The sequence below is a fragment of the Oncorhynchus keta genome, chromosome 29 (genome assembly GCF_023373465.1).
Source record: "Oncorhynchus keta strain PuntledgeMale-10-30-2019 chromosome 29, Oket_V2, whole genome shotgun sequence".
Lineage (NCBI taxonomy): Eukaryota > Metazoa > Chordata > Actinopteri > Salmoniformes > Salmonidae > Oncorhynchus > Oncorhynchus keta.
Genome location: NC_068449.1, coordinates 36,495,099 through 36,517,992, shown reverse-complemented (window position 1 = coordinate 36,517,992; position 22,894 = coordinate 36,495,099). Strand labels below are relative to the sequence as shown.

The 22,894-nt window shown below is 42.4% G+C and overlaps 1 protein-coding gene across 3 annotated transcripts in view; it reads left to right on the top strand.

Annotated features, from left to right (window-relative positions):
• Nucleotides 1-1,044: 1,044 nt before the first annotated feature.
• rps6ka5 (ribosomal protein S6 kinase, polypeptide 5) overlaps nucleotides 1,045-22,894 on the top strand; it is a 41,823-nt gene continuing 19,973 nt past the window's right edge. The window contains exons 1-8 of one of the 3 annotated variants that reach the window (XM_035743562.2): nucleotides 1,045-1,328; nucleotides 9,697-9,768; nucleotides 9,940-10,158; nucleotides 10,480-10,595; nucleotides 10,958-11,059; nucleotides 14,521-14,604; nucleotides 14,908-15,011; nucleotides 16,744-16,894. In XM_035743562.2, coding sequence (XP_035599455.1) covers nucleotides 1,259-1,328; nucleotides 9,697-9,768; nucleotides 9,940-10,158; nucleotides 10,480-10,595; nucleotides 10,958-11,059; nucleotides 14,521-14,604; nucleotides 14,908-15,011; nucleotides 16,744-16,894 — 918 coding nt within the window. In that variant the 5' untranslated portion in view covers nucleotides 1,045-1,258. Of the gene's footprint in view, nucleotides 1,329-9,696; nucleotides 9,769-9,939; nucleotides 10,159-10,479; nucleotides 10,596-10,925; nucleotides 11,060-14,520; nucleotides 14,605-14,907; nucleotides 15,012-16,743; nucleotides 16,895-22,894 lie in introns of those variants that run through there. The other 2 variants (XM_035743561.2, XM_035743564.2) reach the window with 2 other exon arrangements.

Below are 22,894 nucleotides of genomic sequence, written 5' to 3'. Positions count from 1 at the left end.
AGCATGAGGGGTGGCAGGTAGCCTAGTGGTTGGAGCGTTGAGCCAGTAACCGAAAGGTTGCTGGATCGAATCCCTGAGCCGACAAGGTAAAAATCTGTTGTTGTGCCCTTGAACAAGGCAGTTAACCTACTGTTCCCTGGTAGGCAGTCATTGTAAATTAGAATTTGTTCTTAACTGACTTGCCTAGTTAAAAATGAAAAAGTATGCACTCACTAAGTCTGCCAAAATGTAAATGGTTGTAACTCTGAGCTGGATGCTATACTGGATGTACAGTAGCATTCCCATCAGTGTTACAACTCCTAACCTAGTGTAAATGGGCCAAGTTGTATGAGATTGTCATTTTTGATTAACATTTATTGACATTTATTTTCATTTCATCACCACAAGGTGGTGGCAAAAGGCAACCTTTTTCACAGTATGGAAACAGTGACAGTTTATATTCAGAGAGTTTGAGCTGAGTGTTTTGCATAGGCCTAATAAAAAACAAATATCATAGCCTAATCTTGATGCTGATTAATCATTCCATGAGTCTTAGGCCTGACATATGTGGCATAAGGGAGTGGCATATCAAGTTAAGGTTCTGGTTTCATGGCAGACATTTTCTTTCAGATATACTGGAAATATTTGTGTTCAGTGGTATAGTGGTACAAAAGATTAGTAGGTAAACCCTGAATACCCGTCATTGTGAGAAGAAAATCATGCTTCCTATACTTATAGAGCATTTTTCTGCAAAAGGTGGGTAAACTTTTGGGCCAAAACATGTACTCTCCACTACACCATTGTATGTGATGCTGTTGCTGTTCTCTGTTCCTCTATATTTCATTAAAAAAAATCTAAACGCTCAATAATTTTGTTAGATCAGCTGGCAGACCCTCAACCCTGGTCTTGTAAGAAGGAGGACCTTGATTTCAGCTGTCAGTATCTGACCAATAAGAGGGTAGGAAGGATGGCCTCTCTGTCATGGATAGCAAAATGGACCAATCAGAAGTTAAAACTCCACATAACAACCCCAATCACAGCTACAGGAGGACTTGGTCGTGAAGGTAGTAGTGGTTACTCGCCCCCCCCCCACGCTATCTTGTAGACACATTTTTGTCTTGCTTGGCAAGCTAACCAGACCTTTCCCTCAATGCTCAACACCACATTTACAATCAGATATAGCTAGCTGACGTTACATGTGATTCTGTCATTTGAAATTATCTTAGCTATGTTGATGATTTGCTAATCAAGTGTATATTTTGGGCACATTTGGAATACAATGCCATCTTCGATGGAAGGATCTTCTAGAGAAGGTGACCTGTTTACTGTGAAACATGAGCTGAAAAATGGTAAGTTGGCTAGCTAGCTAACAGTGATTAGCTAACGAATCGGTTAGCTAACTTAGTCTGCAAGTGCATCCGGTCAAGTCCAAAAAAGGCAGGGAAAAGTGCTTGCTAACCTAGCTAGCCAAGCTAACTTGACCGTCGTCACGCAGGGTGGGTATAATTTGTGGAACGTTCCAACAACTTCGTAAATGACAAGGTTGGTAACAAACAACGCATACAAAGTTGTATAGTGGCAGAATAAGATACAGGGTAGTGAGTGGGCTATTTAATCGTTTTTCACTCACCACGTTTATTTCAATAAATGTCTGTCCTCGCTCTGGTAGCCCATGGACAAACATTAAGAATAAGCTACGTGGTGAGTTGATGCCTATTCGGCAGCTCGTTAGCTAGGTGAATTGATCATGTTACTATGTGTGCGTTGATTGTTGGCAATCTTGTAACGTTACTTTACGACGTTTTTGTTACAGATTACAGTTGGAACGTGACACAAATTATACCCACCATCGTCATGCATGCTTTTTGGCGGCTATTTAAAATGGCTCAGGTTTTTTAACGGTGATATTCGCTGTCAATCAAACAAATAAGTTGAACATCAAACACTCTTAACGTTAGCGAGGGTTTGAAGTATAACACCGAAGAGCGCTTGACATGATGGCTAATGGCTAGCTGTTTGTGTCAGACGTTTTAAAAGCCTGTTTTCCCATTTGTGGTGGCTTGTATAAGTTACAGCAGTAGGTAATATTCGCATCGTGTGTGTTAAACTGCATTGTGGTTATTTTGTGCTGCAGTCAGACATTAGCTATGCCATGGCTTTCAGGCTCAAGAACCTTGAGTGATAGCTGTCATCGCCAAGTTTCAGTTGAACACTGCACTCACTGTCTGTATTTCAAGTTTGTATTGTCCCACCCCATCAATCATTTTTGGAGGATGTTGCAATGTAGCCCAATCATTCATTGCAAGTGCAATTTCCTCTTTTTTTTTCTGTACTAAGAATTTGCGATCTTTATTTACTTCAAATGTTGACCAATTATGTTAACCTTCCCATTTTTCCTCTAGAAGTGAGGGTGGGCCCCATAGAGTACCACAGTATTAGTCATAATGTCCATAAAACCTAGCAATTAAACACGGAAATGGTTCCAATTGTTTACAACCTAATTCATTCAAAGATTTGTATAACTAACTCAAGATGGACCAGAGTCTGTCGTTTCCAATGGGAGCAAATTAATCATTGTAGGCAGAAAAAGCAAATAGATGGGCAGAGCCAAGCACGAGCTAGCGAGATCCTATCCTATATTCTAGCATGTACAGTGCATTTGGATAGTATTCACACTCCTTTTTTTTCAACATTTTATTAAGTTACTGCCTTATTCTAAAATCAATTAAATTAATGTTTTTTTTCATCAATCTACGCACAATGACGAAGCGGAAACAGGTTTTCAGAAATGTTGAATGCCAGGAGTCACGTCTGGAGGAAACCTGGCACCATCCCTACGGCGAAGCGTGGTGGCAGCATTATGCTGTGGGGATGTTTTTCAGTGGCATGGCAGGGACTGGGAGACCAGTCACCGGTTGAGGGGAAGATGAACAGAGCAAAGTACAGAGAGATCCTTGATGTAAACCTGCTCAGGACCTCGGACTGGGGCGATGGTTCACCTTCCAACAGGACAATGACCCTAAGCACACAGCCAAGACAATGCAGGAGTGGCTTCGGGACAAGTCTCTGAATGTCCTTCAGTGGCCCAGCCAGAGCCTGGACTTGAACCCGATTGAACATCTCTGGATGACCTGAATTTAGCTGTGCACCGACGCTCTGCAGAGTGCACAGAATCTGCAGAGAATAATGGGAGAAACTCCCCAAATACAGGTGTGCCAACCTTGTAGGGTCATACCCCCCAAAAAACACCGAGGCTGTATTCACTGCCAATGGTGTTTCAACAAAGTACAGGGTCTGAATACTTATGTAAATGTAGTATTTCAGTTTTTGATATGTTATAAATTTGCAAACATTTCAATTTTTTTTTTGAAATGTGGGTTATGTGTAGATTGAGTGGGAAAAAAGCTATTTAATCCATTTTAGATTAAGGCTGTAACATAACAAAAGGTGGAGAAAGTCAAGGGGTCTGAATACCTTCCGAATGCACTGTATCTGAGCAGTTCCTTAGCAGAGTAGCAGCCCATACTGTATGAGAGTGAAGACATGGGCTTCTTTAGCCTCCCTCTTACATGTATCTTTTCTGTCTGTTTCTCTGTCCCTGTCTCTCTCTCTCCCTCACTCCATCTCCCCTCCGCCCATCCACACTGCACAAGACAAAAAATTATGGCTACGAATGTATCTGTATATAAAGTGAAGTGATATATTCCACGCTGTGCCTTAATACACTGCTCAAAAAAATAAAGGGAACACTTAAACAACACAATGTAACTCCAAGTCAATCACACTTCTGTAAAATCAAACTGTCCACTTAGGAAGCAACACTGATTGACAATACATTTCACATGCGGTTGTGCAAATGGAATAGACAACAGGTGGAAATTATAGGCAATTAGCAAGACACCCCCAATAAAGGAGTGGTTCTGCAGGTGGGGACCATAGACCACTTCTCAGTTCCTATGCTTCCTGGCTGATGTTTTGTTCACTTTTGAATGCTGGCGGTGCTTTCACTCTATTGGTAGCATGAGACGGAGTCTACAACCCACACAGCTCATCCAGGATGGAACATCAATGCGAGCTGTGGCAAGAAGGTTTGCTGTGTCTGTCAGCGTAGTGTCCAGAGCATGGAGGCGCTACCAGGAGACAGGCCACTACATCAGGAGATGTGGAGGAGGCCGAAGGAGGGCAACAACCCAGCAGCAGGACCGCTACCTCCGCCTTTGTGCAATGAGGAGCAGGAGGAGCACTGCCAGAGCCCTGCAAAATGACCTCCAGCAGGCCACAAATGTGCATGTGTCTGCTCAAACGGTCAGAAACAGACTCCATGAGGGTGGTAGTATGAGGGCCCGACGTCCACAGGTGGGGGTTGTGCTTACAGCCCAACACCGTGCAGGATGTTTGGCAGCCTGACTGCCATTAGGTACCGAGATGAGATCCTCAGACCCCTTGTGAGACCATATGCTGGTGCGGTTGGCCCTGGGTTCCTCCTAATGCAAGACAATGCTAGACCTCATGTGGCTGGAGTGTGTCAGCAGTTCCTGCAAGAGGAAGGCATTGATGCTATGGACTGGCCCACCCGTTCCCCAGACCTGAATCCAATTGAGCACATCTGGGACATCATGTCTCGCTCCATCCACCAATGCCATGTTGCACGACAGACTGTCCAGGAGTTGGCGGATGCTTTAGTCCAGGTCTGGGAGGAGATCCCTCAGGAGACCATCCGCCACCTCATCAGGAGCATGCCCAGGCTTTGTAGGGAGGTCATACAGGCACGGGGAGGCCACACACACTACTGAGCCTCATTTTGACTTGTTTTAAGGACATTGCATCAAAGTTGGATCAGCCTGTAGTGTGGTTTTCCACTTTCATTTTGAGTGTGACTCCAAATCCAGACCTCCATGGGTTGATACTTTTGATTTCCATTGATCATTTTTGTGATTTTTGTTGTCAGCACATTCAACTATGTAAAGAGAAAAGTATTTAATAAGAATATTTCATTCATTCAGGTCTAGGATGTGTTATTTTAGTGTTCCCTTTATTTTTTTTGAGCAGTGTATAATATGCCCCTGTTCTTGATTAGAAGACAGTTTGGTTGATTCTGATGCCATAGCCAGCTGTAAAACACAGAAACAAGTTGTCATGCAGGAAGCCAGGCAGTGGTGTAAAGTACTTAAATAAAAATTCTTTAAAGTACTACTTAAGTGTTTTTTGGGTGGGGTTATCTGTACTAGATTTACCATTTATATTCTTGACAACTTTTACTTCACTAGATTCCTAAAGAAAATACATTTTTGCTGACACCCAAAGTACTCGTTACATTTTGAATGCTGAGCAGGACAGGAAAATTGTCTAATTCACACACATAACATCCCTGGTCATCCCTACGACCTCTGATCTGGCAGACTCACTAAACGGTGTGAGCGTTGGAGCGTGCCACTGGCTATCCGTAAATATAAAAAACAAGAACATTGTGCCGTCTGGTTTGCTTAGTATAAGGAATTTGAAGTAATTTATATTATAGTATATTTTAGCGATTGCAATTACTTTTGATACTTAAGTATTTTTTTTAACAAAATAATTTTAGCCTTTTACTCAGTGACTTTTACTTAAGTAATTTTCTATTAAATTAAGGTATCATTACATTTACTTAAGTATGACAATTGGGTACCTTTTCTACCACTGAGGCCAGGAATAATAAATAAAGTGGGTCTTTAAAAACGGGTCATGAAGAGAGAGAAATAAATTGGAGGGCTGAAAATAGTCTGGTTTTTGCTCAAGGCTCTGTCCTGCTTTAGATAGCCTGCACTACAGCAGTCCCTCCTATTTATTATCCTATTTTGTTACAATGTGCCCTGTCCTTGTATGTTGTTTTTAAACATTAGGTTTTAATGGGTGAAGTTGCATAACGTTTGCTCTCTTCTCACTCGGGGCGTTTCCATGTAAAAAAAAAAAAGCCCCATGAGCACTGTTGTTATTCGGAGCACATCAAATTTGGTATAAAATGAAGGCGAAAAGTCTATATTCTTGTCAACTTAAGGCATATATGGGTGATTCCACGCCAGTGAGAGCAGAAAATATTTTTTGGTGTCTCTGATTTTTCAGTCAATTCTCTCACAGAAATATAACTGTGAGGATGGACATGCATTTTTACATTTATATCACAAACCGTATATATTTTTATTGTTATAAAAGTGCCCATTTTAGACCCTTTGTAGACCTATACACGCCGCCTCTAAGACCTTCCACATCTCTGATTCAGAGGGGTTGGGTTAAATGCGGAAGACATGTCAGTTGAATGCATTCAGTTGTGCAACTGACTAGGTATCCCCCTTTCCCTTGTGATCCATGAACCGTTCATGTTATTACAGGCCTACTCCTTATAGTGTGCTCTAACTTGAGTATGTTTAGGTTCTGAAATTCGCGTTTATTCAACATTATGAATATCTCAGCTACCCTTTTTGATTTAGTTCATTTTTAGACATTATTTTTTTTAAAACAATATACTCTTTCAACGTCAGATTTCCAGAGTGGACTCTGGTACTTTTAATAATATGACCGACCCATTTTATACATAAACATTGACAGGTCAACTCATTATTAACCAATCACATTTCTCCTTTTAGGATTGCATATTCATCAAATCACCAGCAGAGGGAGTTCCTTTTGAATCAATTTACCATTCACTGTGCTGGTGGTCACAACATTTATCAGAACTTCAGAATTACTGGAGTCCACTGGAAATGTTATATTGTTCCAAACGATGTCTGAAACTGAACAAAATCAAAAAAGGGTCGTTTTGAGATTTCTTTTATTTAAAAAATTTTTTTTTTGGTTTAATAAATTAATGTGAAAATGATATGGACAATACCAGTCAAGTTTGGACACCTCATTCAAGGGTTTTTCTTTATTTTCACTACTTTCTACATTGTAGATTAATAGTGAAGACGTCAAAACTATGAAATAACATACAATCCTGTAGTAACCAAGAAAGTGTTAAACAAATCAAAATATATTTTGAGATTCTTCAAAGTAGAATACTTTTTAGGTTACAATATGATTCCATATGTGTTATTTCATCGATTTTTGATGTCTTCACTATTATTCTACAATGTAGAAAATAGTACAAATAAAGAAAAACCTGGAATGGGGTAGGTGTGTCCAAACCTATGACTGGAGCTGTATGTCGAGTCACAATTCTCTCTCGGAGATCTACGGGACAGTTCCTTTGACTTCATGCTATAGTTTCTGCTCTGACATGCACTGTCAACTGTGTTGCCATTCTATAGACAGATGGCTTTCTTTCTAAGTCATGTCCAAACAATTGAATTGGCCACAGTCTAGGTGGACTCCAGTCAAGTTGTAGTGACATCTCAAGGATATCCGATCGAAGGAATTTGGATTCACCTGAGCTCAGTTTGTAGTGTCATGGCAAAGGGGTGTGAATATTTGTGAATTAAATGTTTCTGTATTTCATTTGCAAACATTTCTAAACACGTTTTCACTTTTTTTCCTGATAGGGTATTGTGTGTAGATGGGTGAGAAAACAAATCAATTGAATCCATTTTGTTTTCAGGGTGTAACACAACAAAATGTGGAATAAGTAAAGGGTTATGAATACATTCTGAACCGCACCGTAGCGAGCTAGTGCTGTTAGTTCGTTGTTCTCACATCACTTGTCATGCGTGCTGCCGCAGCTCTCCTTTCACTCACTCGCTCACTCAGCTGCCTGAAGCGGTCTCTCAGAACACACAGACCCCTCAGGCCCTCTACCTCCCTCCCTATCACTCACTCGGCAACAGCCTGCCTCACTGCCTGGTGGTCAGCAGCAGCAGGTAACAATGCGTTGGTGGTTCAGTGTTGGTCTCCCGCGTAGCATGCGAGAATTGTCAGGTTTGATTTACAGGCCAATGTGTACATCCTTTGGCGTCAGGTAGCCTCGAGGTTAGAGCTTTGGGCCAGTAACCGAAAGGTGTAGCCTCGAGGTTAGAGCTTTGGGCCAGTAACCGAAAGGTGTAGCCTCGAGGTTAGAGCTTTGGGCCAGTAACCGAAAGGTGTAGCCTCGAGGTTAGAGCTTTGGGCCAGTAACCGAAAGGTGTAGCCTCGAGGTTAGAGCTTTGGGCCAGTAACCGAAAGGTCGCTGGTTCGAATAATGATGCTAACGAGGTAACAAAATCTGCCGCTGTGCCCTTGAGCAAGGCACTTAACCATAATCGCTCTATGGGTACTGTACAGTCGTGGCCCTGCAGGTATCTCAGGGGCCGTTGGGATATGAAACCAAACCCATTTCCATTACACACTTGTGTGTAACAGGACAAATATAAGCACCCTCCAAAATTATTATAATTTTTTAAAAAGATATAGGTTTTGGCCGGAAAACCGCAGACATAGCAACCCCGGGGGCTGTGCGCACTGAAACCTGAAGTGCCAAATTATTCGTTTTTAGAAGCCCACAGCGCAGGCATAAAAGTCGGTCGAAGTTAACCGAAAGTGTTTCTAAATCCCTGATGGGGAAAAATGAATGGTGGAGAACGATTGGAACCATTTCCCTGTTTGACCGCTAGGTTTCATGGGTATTAATGACACCTTCCCTGTGGTGCACTATGCCGTTTTATTTTCTGCATCATCTCGCTGAGTCCACCTTTTTAAATGCCAATCCTTGGTATGATCGGACCTCTGAGGTGGCCACTTTGATGTGGACTAACTGTCCCAGTTATCATAATATGAAGAAAAGTTGGCATAAGTGACTAGATGGTATTTACCAGATCCTGCATATGATGAGCCTCCAGGCCTACTTACGAAGCAGCTCGATAGCCTTTGGCTTTGAGGCGGGGGTCTGGCTGGAAAGAATACCCAATCCACTCAATCTATTAATAAACAGTGAAATGGGACTGGGCCGTAACTGGATGCCCGGCTGGGCTGTCAGTCATTAGGTGTTATGAAGTCAGAACCTCTTTATCTCCATGTTGTCAGTGGCAGACAGCCTGACATGCATTGCTCTGGGGCTTCCAGTCAGCCAGTCAATCAGTGAGTGTCTACCAGAGGTGGTGACTGAGAAAGTGCGACGATGGAATTGATATACACATTGAGAAATAGTGAACTCTCTTTTTGTGTTGCACTTATGCAGTGATTGATCGAGCAAAGACTCTGTGTCTCTCTCTCTGTCTTGCCTGTAAGACAGCAGGAATGTGTTTGCTACAATAGACACGCACGTCTTAAAATGAGCATGCCCGGTCTGCTCTGCGTGCTTAGAGACATGTACACAGATGTGCGTGCACGCCAGCATAACACACGCGAGTGTTCCCCATGCTACCCGACATCGTTTACAAGGCTACTAGCCCACCCTCAAACTCACAGATTACCTTCACTCTTGCTTGCGTACCTGCTATGCTCTCTTCTCCTTCTCACGCATGCCATGCATGCACACATGTCAGCCGAGGCTTAGCCTAGATACTCTACCCTTAACAGCTGCTCACTCTGCTTTCAGAGTTCTGTTCACTCCAGTGACACACATTAGGCTACTTGCGATTTGGATAACAACATTGAATAATGCAGAAGTCATCAGTTTCGCCATTGAGATATTTTTAATAATGTGTCTCTTTTTTTTTTTTTTTTTTTTTTTTCGATCCAGGCCAATGTTCTAGGCCTGGTGTGTATTGTTAAGCATTCATGATACTTTCTTGTTTGTAAGCTAAGGATCTTACCATCTTTGTCTTTCCACAGCCAACCTGACCGGCCACATAGAGAGGGTGGGCATCGAGAACTTTGAGCTGCTAAAGGTGCTGGGAACTGGAGGTGAGTGACAGGTCTAAAAGCCAATCCAGTGCTGGAAATTGTCACCGTTTTTGAGAAGGTGCATTAATTTTATCTCGCACCATCCGGTGCTCCAGGTGAGCTACAGATGCGCTGAATGCTTTTGGCTGCAGAGTTAAAAAACAAAACTTGTTTTTCTTTCTTCTCTCTCAGCCTATGGCAAGGTGTTCCTGGTGCGCAAAGTGAGCGGTCACAATGCAGGGCAACTATACGCCATGAAGGTGTTGAAGAAGGCCACAATAATACAGAAGGCCAAGACAGCAGAGCACACACGCACAGAGAGACAGGTTCTGGAACACATCAGGCAGTCACCGTTCCTCGTTACCCTCCACTACGCCTTCCAGACGGACACCAAGCTGCACCTCATTCTAGGTCTGGGTCGCTCTCTCTTTCTGTCTCTCTCTCTGCCCCTCTCTTCTCGTTCTATCCCTCTCGTTCTGTCTTTTACACAAAGTTGTTCTTTTACAAGGAATACATGAGTATGAAGTATGAAAATCGAGTAGCAGAATGCAAGATTGTTGTGAAAGAAATTCAGTGTTTTCTGTGAGACTTTTCACCTGTCTTACAGTGAACTGAACTGACCTGTTGAATTCTGGAACTATACCGGCAATGTTGAAATATAATGTCACGGAGTTAAGACTAATTGGCTCGTTCATACCTGTTTCATTGTTGTTGTTATTGTTATTATGACAGATTATGTGAACGGTGGGGAGCTCTTCACACACCTGGTGCAGAGGGTTCGGTTCAAGGAGCAGGAGGTAGCTTTGTACAGTGGAGAGATGGTGCTGGCACTGGAGCACCTACACCAGGTGAGTGTGGGTACCTCTAGACGTACACTTCATTGTTTTGTCATTCCTGAACTTCATTAAGGTACAATAGCTTTGGAGCTGTAGCCTAAATGCAGCTACAAACGGTGCCGTTTCCTCAATCATTCATCACACGTGTGTTATCACAACTGTCATACATTCAGGTCCGGTTTCCCGGACACAGATTAAGCGTAGTCCTGGACTTAAAAAGCTATTTCACTGGAGATTCTCCATGCTTTTTAGTCCAGGACTACGCCTAACCGGTGTCTGGGGGAACCGCCCCTGAAATACTTTCTGGATGAATTGCTGGCTGCTGATTCTACATTGTCATAGTCGAGCCTTGTAATGGCCTGACTGTTTTCTAGCTGGGGATAGTCTACAGAGACCTGAAGCTGGAGAACATCCTCATGGACTCCAGCGGGCACATAGTGCTCACAGACTTTGGCCTGAGCAAAGAGTTTGATGAGGTATGTATTACAGATGTTTGGAGCAACGGGGCCTACCCCAAACATCCATGTGAACGTTAAGACACAGAGGAGAGTTGTGCTTTTTAAAACTGGTTAGACTGCTTACAGTATTAGGGTGCATTCACACTCGCAGAGTCAATAGATGAGTAGAGCCGGGCAATGTACTGTATTTGACTATACCGGTATTGATGCGCGGACCGGTTTGGGAATTGCCAGGGATCTCGCAATACGATATTATCACGGTACTTAGGCGCCGATACGATGTGTATTCCGATTCCATACTGTGATTTTTCTTGCGATTCGATGTTCTAAACCTATTGCTTACACACATCTCTGTTGCAGAGGGACAAGAGGGAGCCATGACTAAACAAGTTCTGATCAGTCATGGAAAGAGAAGGGCTATGGGCGGAGTTAGAAAGTTGGCTGTCCGAAGTATTAGAATGTAAATGTACTTTTAATCCATCTGTCTACATATTTCAAGACATGGCAAATCAGTGTGCAGTGAGATACCCGATTGGTTGGACGATACTTTTCTCCTCAATCACCTTGAAAAAAGATAGGCTTGAGCTGGAAATCAACCAACACTCAATCGTTAACACAATGGAAAGGTCAAATGCTTTGTTATCTAAATGTTGGAATGTGTGTGGGTGATGGAGAGAAACAAAATGGCAGCTGTTTGAGGCCATGTGGCGGAGGAGGAGAGTGATGAGGGTGCTGGAGATGGGGGTGTGTTTCTATGCTGGCGTTTGTATGTGTTTTCTTTTGTATTGAAAAAAGTATAGAATTGCTGAAAACAAATTTGCTCCCTATTTATAAAGAAGATGGAGGACAAACTATGAAGGAAAAATACTGAAGTTTTGGTGCAGGTACAGCCAACTAGCGTGAAGATAATATTGCGATATTGTCAAAATGATACGAAATATCGTCAAACATAATATCCCGATATGTAACTGTATCGATTTTTTATCTCTTTTTTTCCCCCCCATGACTAGTTTTCACTTTACCTTCTATAACAGTATTTCAATGTTTTGGTATGTTAAGTGTGACACGCAACTATGGCGTGTGTAATTTCCCACTTTTATAGTTTACTCCCGTTTGTTGCTTGGTAGTCCTCTCTCTCTCCTCCCTCTTACCACACCAAGCCCTGCCTGCCCCCTGTCACTCCAAAGAGATCAGTTGTTGTTGCTCGACCATGGAGTCACGAGCTCTTCACTTCCCCTTCACTCTGCCGCCTGCAGAGTCAGACGCAACACGATGTTGGTGCCAGCAATGCTGCTTTCAAACCGTGCTTTAATTAATTACACTGTTAGTTTGTGTATCTGACTGTCTGTAAGCAGCTCGTGTTTTTTAGCAAGTTTTGGCTAAAATCAATGATGTTCTCCATGAATGCTAATCACTAGTTGGCTAGCTAAATGTAATCAGACCAAACGTAGATACACTGTAGCTAATATTCCAGTTCTGGTGTAGGCCTAGGTACACTATGTTGCTTGTGCAATGGTATCTTCTAAATCGGAGAGGAATAAGCAAAGCATGAATATGTTAGGTACATAAAGTAAGAGAATACACATGTAATGTAACATCGTATATGGTCCCCTAGGAAACACTGACCAACACTTTGGATCCTACCCTGTCGCAATAATTCCACTCTGGCTTATTTATTTGGTGTCATGTCAAGCAACGATGTATTCAACATGCTGCCCACTGTTAGAGACTGACTTGAGTCCGGTTTAATTGCATAATGAGCCTGTTTATAACTGCGTAATCAGCTTATTAGTAGTAATAACTTGTTATCGGTTAGGATGTTGGTGCTTTTGTGTGTTATTGCGGTGACCAGGGCAAGGAAGTACAGAAAGTTTCTGTCTGTCCAGACATCATGCTTTTCTGTATATTAATATTTCTAAGGAAGTAGGTAAAAGGCACCCGTCAAGTCTCAGTTCCTGACAAGCTAGGCTAGTCTCTGTGGAAATAGGGTAAGGAGAGATGTGGAACTTAACATCTCAAGGTTGAGGTGAGGACAACAGTTAAAGAGAGACTGATCCGCTGAGAGGGGGCCCATAGGGGTCCACCTAACAATACTCTAACTGAAGCCTTATCTCTCTCACACACACACACACCCGCCCACAAAGGTTTTGGGCTCAGTCTGGGCCACGACAATACTATGAGGAGGGGACTCGGTTCCTGCCCAGTTATCTTAGACTCCACCAAGAAGACTCCACCTATGTGCTTGTGTGTCTTGTTGTGCAGCTGTGACATGCTGTCTGGTGTAATACATCTAGTTTGAGCTTCCTTTGGGGTCCGCCTGGATTTGTAACAGAACTTATAACCAAACGCCCCTTTTTCCCCCCCAACTATTGAATTACAATAATTTCCATGCTTTCAACAGTTCACCAATAAACTACTTTAGACCTAGATTGTGTTTCCCAGATCTACCATGTAGCCCTACGTGACAGTGTGGATATGTTAAAAGTGCAGGAAATGCAGATGTTGATGAATTGATTTGGGTTGGATTGAACAGTATAGAACAATCGGAATGGGGAATGCCCCATAAACATCACTTATAATTTCTACGTTGCCACCCTAGGGTCCTGAATATGTAGAACTTTTATTATAAAAAAAAAAAACAGTCATACTGTCATACCGTAATACTGTAAAAAAATATATTGTGATATGATACTTTGACCATATCGCCCAGGCCTACGGCGGAGTATGCACTATGTGTGTTTTGAGGCCGTGTTTGGAGTGAGTTGTTTAACGAAGTTTAAGCTCATGCTACCTGACACGCCTACCTTTTACATACTTTGAGTTGTCTCCGTGTGAATGCACCCTTGGTAAAAAGTTATGCAATGCCAAGCCCCTTGACAGCCATGTCTTCTCTCTTTACTTATGGATGAGTATTTATGCTAGCACAGACACCAGGCCACCCAGTATCTGCATGTTTATGTCTGTCTGGATGTTTTGCGGCAGTGGTTCTGATTTATTTATATGTCCAGTCCACTTGAGAAGATGTTTTGCAGCCAGTTGTTATGCAATGTCCCCCCCCCCCCAAATGGCACCCTGTTCCCTATGTAGTGCACTACTTTTGTCCAGGGCCCATTACTTTCTTGTCAAACGTAATGCACCATATAAGGAATATGGTGCCATTTGGGACACACCAATTCTGTATTATCATTTGTGGCAGTCTATACACATTCTGTGTGATGGTTATGTCGTGTATATATGTGATGGTTATGTCGTGTAAATAACCTCTGTATGAGCATCATTATAAGAGCATAGTTAGATGTGCTTGGTAGGTCTTTCTTCACAACAGTGACTTATTTTCTACCTGAACTGATCAAATGTGTCCTAGTTCCAAGCATCCTTCCTGTCAATCCTAGTGTGTCTGCAAAATGCCAGTGATTAGAGAACCACAAAATCTCATCTTGCTATGTTATTTCAATGTTTCGACTGTGCTTGTTCCCCAGTTGGAGAGGGCTTACTCTGTCTGTGGCACCATTGAGTACATGGCCCCAGAGATCGCAGCGGGAGGAGAGGCTGGACATGACATGGTAAATTATTATTTAGAACGTGTTCTACTACCTGTTCTACTGTTCCTGACCCAAATGCACATGGTACACAGGTAATCATAGGTCTAGCTCACTAATAACTGGGTGTAGTCTGCTGCACACCTGTAAGAGCTGCCCTCCGGTGTCTGGTGTGGTTCCAAGCTGCCTACGTTGAATCATTTGCACAAACCGTCAGCGGTGTCGGCAGCCTGGAACGTGGTCACATGGTAATGTATATCATGAGCTTGTATATAATCTTAATAATACAAACTTTATTCATCCATGGAAAATCTACCCGTGTTCCAGGCAGTAGACTGGTGGAGTCTTGGGGTATTGATGTATGAACTTATGACAGGCGGATCACCATTCACCGTCGATGGAGACGACAACTCTCACACAGATATTGCCAAGTAAGCATTCCCATAGATATATCTCCGAACACAGTGGTCACCAACCGGGTCGATCTCCAAGGCATTCCTTGTCGATCACCAAACATTTCTGTAAACGCTGTTGGTGGTAGGTGCACTTGATCCCGCAGGTCTAGTGCCGGGAAGGCAAAGTGTTTCCGTTTTGAACCAATTCATGTGTCTGAAGGTAGAACTCCACCTACCTGGCAGACCCAGAGAACAAATCAAGTGCACCTATAGGCCTACCGCTGGCCAATCGGATAGCTCAGATCACCATTTCTGCAGTTTCCGAGAGCTGTAGACTGTAAAAAGAAGCCTCGAGCACACAGCAAAGTTGATATTGTGATATTTAAAAACGTTTTAAACAATGAATAAAGCGACTCAATGACTACAACAAGGAGCTGCTGTTTTTATGACTAAGTTAATGTTTCAGTTGTTACACAGCACTGTCAACACTTTGTTCGACCCGTTTTATAAGCCGTAAAATGTGCGTTCTCCCTACTTTCACTCACGCTACAACCACCACTGCTGCAGCAGCAAGGAATGAGTATAGCAAAGTGTTTCGATAAGCTCGCGATTTCATTATTAGTTGCTTCTCTTTTTTAATATTGAGGTATATTTCACTTTCTCTGGTCGTAGGAGTAACAACATTATTTGGTGCACGAGGCAGAAAAAATGCAGCGCGACTTAAGATTCACCGTGCCCTTTTCCCAGCAGAGGGATGTTGAGTCCGGTGAGAGGCATCCAAAATGCAGTAATACTATATTGGGCATATTGCATAAACTTTATTGCTACAGAATTGTTTTTAATAGGTTAATGTTGCATAGGCTTTTCTTTTTTTTAAAGTCATGTTCATAAAAAAATAAAATCTTATCGGTAGATCTCAGCTTGCATTTTGACTCGGTGATCTTAACTCAGAAAAGGTTGGTGACCACTGTCATATCTCCTAACCCCAGGAAGAGTAGCTGCTGCATGAGCATTAGCTAATGGGGATCCTAATCAACTCAACTACACATCCATTTGAATTCCTGGTTCTCTGGAAAACAAAAATATGTTTCCTTTGTCCAATCAGTAGTTTGTACACAGCCAGTCCGTGTCTGTGTCTAATCAAGCTGGGCTGATCAAGGGAAAAAAATCTGAATTTATTCTTCTATATCTGGACTCTCATTGTGTAAAACTTTCTGGGTTGTTTTCCATCTCTCTCTCTCTCTCTCTCTCTCTCTCTCTCTGGACTGTCAGTCAACCACTTAGGAATATGTTTTCATTCATGTTTTCATGTTATTCTCTGGGATCAAATACACTTCTTGTTACTGTATGTTAGTCAGGGGTATTCAAATCTGATCCTGGAGGCCCAGAGTACTGCTGGTTTTCTGTTCTACCTGGTGTCTCCGGTCTAAATCTGATCCTGGAGGCCCAGAGTACTGCTGGTTTTCTGTTCTACCTGATGTCTCCGGTCTAAATCTGATCCTGGAGGCCCAGAGTACTGCTGGTTTTCTGTTCTACCTGGTGTCTCTGGTCTAAATCTGATCCTGGAGGCCCAGAGTACTGCTGGTTTTCTGTTCTACCTGGTGTCTCCGGTCTAAATCAGATCCTGATTACAGGGGGAAAATAAAAAATCAGCAGTGGAACTGGCTTCAAGGTCCAGAGTTGAATTTGTCTGATGTACAGTATGAATTATAATTCTTTACAAATAAAACCAAAATCCTATCCAACCATGACCTCTGTCACCTGTCAGGAGGATCTCAAAGAAGGACCCTCCGTTCCCCAAAGACATGGGCCCTCTGGCCAAAGACCTCATCCAGGGCCTCCTCATCAAAGACCCAAAGAAGAGACTGGGCTCTGGGCCTGACGGAGCAGAAAACGTTAAGAAACATCCATTCTACCAGGTAGGAGAGCGAGGCAGCCCTTTAACTTCGTACCAGAGCTATTTCCATAGGCTGGCCGGAGATGCTGTATAGCCAACTCCTATGGTCATTGTCATTACTAATGACAAAAGTAGTTAGCTATACAGCACAAACAGATCTGAGACCTGGTTAGCATCTCCTCGCTAACATATTGAGAACATCTTTTGTTTATTTTCTGTGGCATTTAGACAAATTGGTACGTCGTAGGTTCATTTGTAGGGTAAGTGTATTGGTAGAAAGTATTCCACATTTTGTTGTTACAAAGTGGGATTAAAATTGATTTAATTGTCATTTTTTTCAAAGATCTACACAAAATTGTCTAATGTAAAAAGGGAAAAAAATATACAGTACCAGTCAAAAGTTTGGATACATACTCATTTCAAGGGTTTTTATTTTTTCTATTTTCTACTTTTTAGAATAATAGTGAAGACATCAAAACTATGAAATAACACATATGGAATCATGTAGTAACTAAAAAAAGTGTTAAACAAATAAAAATATATTTGAGATTTGAGATTCTTCCAAGTAGCCACCCTTTGCCTTGATGACCACTTTGCACACTCTTGGCATTCTCTCAACCAGCTTCACCTGGAATGCTTTTCCAACAGTCTTGAAGGAGTCCCCACATATGCTGAGCACTTGTTGGCTGCTTTTCCTTCATTCTGGTCCAACTCATCCCAAACCATCTCAATTGGGTTGAGGTCAGGTGATATTGGAGGCCAGGTAATCTCATGCGGAATTCCATCACTCTCCTCCTTGGTCAAATAACCCTTACACAGCCTGAAGGTGTGTTTTGGGTCAATGTCCTGTTGAAAAATAAATGATAGTCCCACTAAGTGCAAACGAGATGGGATGGCATATCGCTGCAGAATGCTGTGGTAGCCATGCTGATTAAGTGTGCTTAAAATTCTACATAAATCAGTGTCACCAGCTTAGCACCGTAACACCACCACCTCCATGCTTCACGGTGAAAACCGCACATGTGGAGATCTTCCGTTCACCTACTCTGCATCTCACGGTTGGAACCATAAATCTCAAATTTGTACAGATTTCCACCGGTCTAATGTTCATTGCTCGTGTTTCTTGGCCCAAGCAAGTATCTTCTTATTGGTGTCCTTTAGTAGTGGTTTCTTTGCAGCAATTCAACCATGAAGGCCAGTTGATGTTGAGATGTGTCTGTTACTTGAACTCTGTGAAGCATTTATTTGGGCTACAATTTCTGAAGCTGGTAAATCTAGTGAACTTATCCTCTGCAGCAGTGGTAACTCTGGGTCTTCCTTTCCTGTGGCAGTCCTCATGAGAGCCAGTTTCATCATAGTGCTTGATGGTTTTTATTTTTTGTATTTCGTTCAATGTAGAAAATAGTAAAAATAAAGAACCTTTTTGAATGAGTCGGTATGTTAACTTTTGACTGGTACTGTGTGTGTACACCCGCATTCGGAAATAATTCAGACCCATTGACTATTATGTGTAGATCGAGGAAAAAAACAATTGAATACATTTTAGAGTAAGGCTGTAATGTAACAAAATGTTAAAGTCAAGGGGTCTGAATACTTTCTGAAGGAACTGTATATACTTTCCGAAGGCGCTGTATATACACTGCCTTTGGAAAGTATTCAGACTCCTTGACTTTTTGGCAGCAATTTCAGCCTCTGGTCTTCTTAGGTATGACGCTACAAACTTGGCACACCTGTTTTTGGGGAGTTTCTCCCGTTCTTCTCTGCAGATCTTCTCAAGCTCTGTCAGGTTGGATGGGGAGCATTGCTGCACAGCTATTTTCAGGTCTCTCCAGAGATGTTCGATCGGGTTCAAGTCCGGGCTCTGGCTGTGCCACTCAAGGACATTCAGAGACTTGTCCCCAAGCCACTCCTATGTTGTCTTGGCTGTGTGCTTACGGTCAGTGTCCTGTTGGAAGGTGAACCTTCGCCCACAGTCTGAGGTCCTGAGCGCTCTGGAGCATGTTTTCATCAAGGATCTCTCTGTACGTTGCTCTGTTCATCTTTGCCTTGATCCTGACTAGTCTCTCATTCCCTGCTGCTGAAAAACATCCCCACAGCATGATGCTGTCACCACCATGCTTCACTGTAGGGATAGTGCCAGGTTTCCTCCAGATGTGACACCTGGCATTCAATCTTGGTTTCATCAGACCAGAGAATCTTGTTTGTCATGGTCTAAGAGTCCTTTAGATGCCTTTTTGAAAACTCCAAGTAGGCTGTCATGTGCTTTATACTGAGTTGTGGCTTCTGTCTAGCCACTCTACCATAAATGCCTGATTGGTCAAGCTCTGCCGAGATGGTTGTCCGTCTGGAAGGTTCTCCCATCTCCACAGAGTAACTTTGAGCTCTGTCAGAGTGACCATCAGGTTCTTGGTCACCTCCCTGACCAAGGCTCTTCTCCCTCGATTGCTCAGTTTGGCCGGGGCGGTCAGCTCTTGGAAGAGTCTTGGTGGTTCCAAACAGGCCATTGAGGCTATTGTGTTCTTGGGGACCTTCAATGCTGCAGAAGTGTTTTTGGTTCCCTTCCCCAGATCTGTGCCTTGACACAATCCTGTCTCGCAGCTCTACGGACAATTCCTTTGCCCTTATGGCTTTGTTTTTGCTCTGACATGCACTGGCAACTATGGGACCTTTATATAGACAGGTATGTGCCTTTCCAAATCATGTCCAATCATTTGAAATTACCACAGGTGGACTCCAATGAAGTTGTAGAAACATCTCAAGGATGATAAATGGAAACAGGATGCAAGTGAGCTCAATTGAGTCTCATAGCAAAGGGGCTGAATACTTATATAAATAATGTATTTGTGTTTATTAAAAATAAACTTGCCAACATTTCAAAAACCTGTTTTCGTTTTTTCATTATGGAGTACTGTGTGTAGATTACTGAAGATGTATGAATTTAAAAAAAAATCAAGGCTGTAACGTAACAACGTGGAATAAGTCAATTGGTTTGAATACTTTTCGAAGGCACTGTATTGAAGTCTAATATACAAAACATTAAGAACACCTCTTTCCATGACAGACTGACCAGGTGAATCCAGGTGAAAGCTATGATCCCTTATTGATGTCACCAGTTAAATCCACTTCAATCAGTGTAGATAAAGGGCAGGATACAGATTCAATAAGTATTTTTCAGCCTGGAGACACTTGGGACATGGATTGTGTATGTGTGCTATTCAGAAAGTGAATGGGCAAGACAAAAGAATTAAGTGCCTTTGAACAGGGTATGTTAATAACTGCAACGCTGCTGGGTTTAGTCACACTCAGCAGTTTCCCGTGTGCATCAAAAATGGTCCACCACCCAAAGGACATCCAGGCAACAGCAAGCCAGTGGTCGAAAATGGATCATTGATGAAAGAAGACAAAGGAGGCTGGCATGTGTTGTGCAGAGCAACAGACGGGCTACAGTTAGTCAACTGACAGTCCAGTACAACATTGGTACCCAAAGACCCGTAAAAGAATGCACAACTCGTCCTACCTTGACACGAATGGGGTATGGCAGCCGACGACCTCAGAGTTCAACTATTTTCAGCAAAAAAAACAAGAAACTGCGGTTGCAGTGGGCTAAGGAACATAAACACTGGAGAATTGGAAAAAACATTGCCTGGTCTGATGAATCCCGGTTCCTGCTTTGTCACGCTGATGGGAGGACTAGGGTATGGAGAACCACATGAGTACAAGCATCCACATGGCGTGTGTCAACATTGCAGGCTGGTGGTGTGGGGTGTAATTTCATAGCACACATTGGATTGGGCCTCTTGATAAAAGTGGAGCAGCGTTTTGAATGCTACAGAATATCTGAACATCATTGCCAATTAGGTGCATCCTTTCATGGTGGCATTGTATCCATCTGCAAATAGATTTTTTTTTCCAGCAGGATAATAGAGACCCACAGTGGAGGTGTCATAATACCCATAACACCTTGCGGTCAAACAGGGAAATTATTCTAATTGTTTTTCTACCATTCAGTTTTCCCGTGGGGGATTTTAAAAACACTCCAAATAAGTGTTGTTTTTCCTGTAGGCTTTCCCTGGCGTGACGTTTTGATAACTATGTCAATCTCTCTGACAAGGTGAGTTTCATCAATATATTCGGCTCTATTCACTCTCAGATTCTAAAATGCTAAATACCATCAAAGTAGACATGCAAAACGACCAATCCCTGCAGGCTCCTGGATGTCATCTCTAGCAGACCCCTTTGCTAACAGGTATTGTGTCAATTTAAAACTTGCACCAGACATTTCAGAGAATTCTCAATTAGAATTTTTTTTTGCCTATTTATTCATTACCGCATTTAGCTAACATTAAATAGTTAATCCAGAGATTCTTACCGTTGCCTTGATTCTGCAGTCTCGTCCAGATCATCATGCCATTTTGACGTTTTTTAGTTCACTTTAGCAGCTAATTAGCATATTATTTTTGGAGTGTAAATGCAGGTGAATAAATTGATAAAAGTCACCTTGTCCAAGAGATTTACACGGTTATCAAAACGTCACTCCAGGGTAAGCCTACAAGAAACACAGGGAAAAATGAAAATGAACATCAATTGGAACCATTTCACTGTTTGACCACTAGGTTTTAAGGGTATTATGACTGATCCTGAAGTACTCTATGCCCCATGACACAAGGCTAGGATTGTCCAGGAATGGTTCCACGGACAGTGAATTCAGCTCACTGCAGTGGCTTGCCCAGTTACCAGATCTCAATCCAATTTGGCATCTGTTGGATGAGATGGAACAACGTATTCGGGAGTACAGATCTACTACCAGCCAACTTGACACAACCTGTTAAAACCGTTGGCGTCGACATGGGCGAGCATCCCTGTGAAACTCTTTCGACACCTTGTCGAGTCCACGCCCCGAGGAAATTGAGACTGTTCTGAAGTCAAAAAGGGGTGCAACTCAATATTAGGATTGTGTTCCTAATGTTTTGTGCACTCGAGTATCTTGATAAGATAAGTATTCACCCCCCTGAGTCAATACATGTTAGAATCACCTTTGGTAGTGATTACAGCTGTGAGTCATTCTGGGTAAGTCTCTAAGAGCTTCCCACACCCAGATAGTGCAACATTTGCCCATTTATTCTTTTTAAAATTCTTCAAGCTGTCAAATTGGTTGTTGATCATTGCTGGACAACCGGTTTCAGGTCTTTCCATCGATTTTTGACCACTCAAGAACATTCACTGTCTTCTTGGTAAGCAACTCAAGTTTTTATTTGGCCTTGTGTTTTAGGTTATTGTCCTGCTGAAAGGTGAATTCATCTCAGTGTCTGGTGGAAAGCAGACTGAACCAGGTTTTCCTCTGGGAATTTGCCTGTACTTTGCTCCATTCCATTTCTTTTTTATCCTGAAACTCTCTAGTCCTTAATGATTACAAGCATACCCATAACACCACTATGCTTGAAAATATGGGGAGTGTTACTGTGTATTGGATTTGCCCCAAACATAACCACTTGGTTTTCAGGATATGAATGGAATTGCCACATTTTTTACACTTACTTTAGTGCCTTGTTGCAAACAGGATGCATGTTTTGGAATATTTGTATTCTGTACAGGCTTCCTTATTTTCACTGTGAATTAGGTTAATATTGTGTAGTAATTACAATGTTGTTCATCCATACTCAGTTTTCTCCTATTTAAGCCATTGAACTCTGAAACTGTTTTTCAAAGTCACCATTGGCCTCATGGTGAAATCCCTGAGCGGTTTCTTTCTTCTCCGACAGCTGAGTCTGGAAGGACCACTGTATCTTTCTAGTGACTGGGTGTATTGATACACCATCTGAAGTGTAATTAATAACTTACTTCACCATGCTCAAGGGGATATTCACTGTCTACCAAGGGGTGCCCTTTGTGAGGCATTGGAAAACCTCCTTGGTCTTTGTGGTTGAGTCTGTGTTTGAAATTCACTGCCCGAATGAGGGACAATGATCTGTACGGTATGTGTGGGGTACAGAGATGAGGTTGTCATTCAAAAATCATGTCAAAC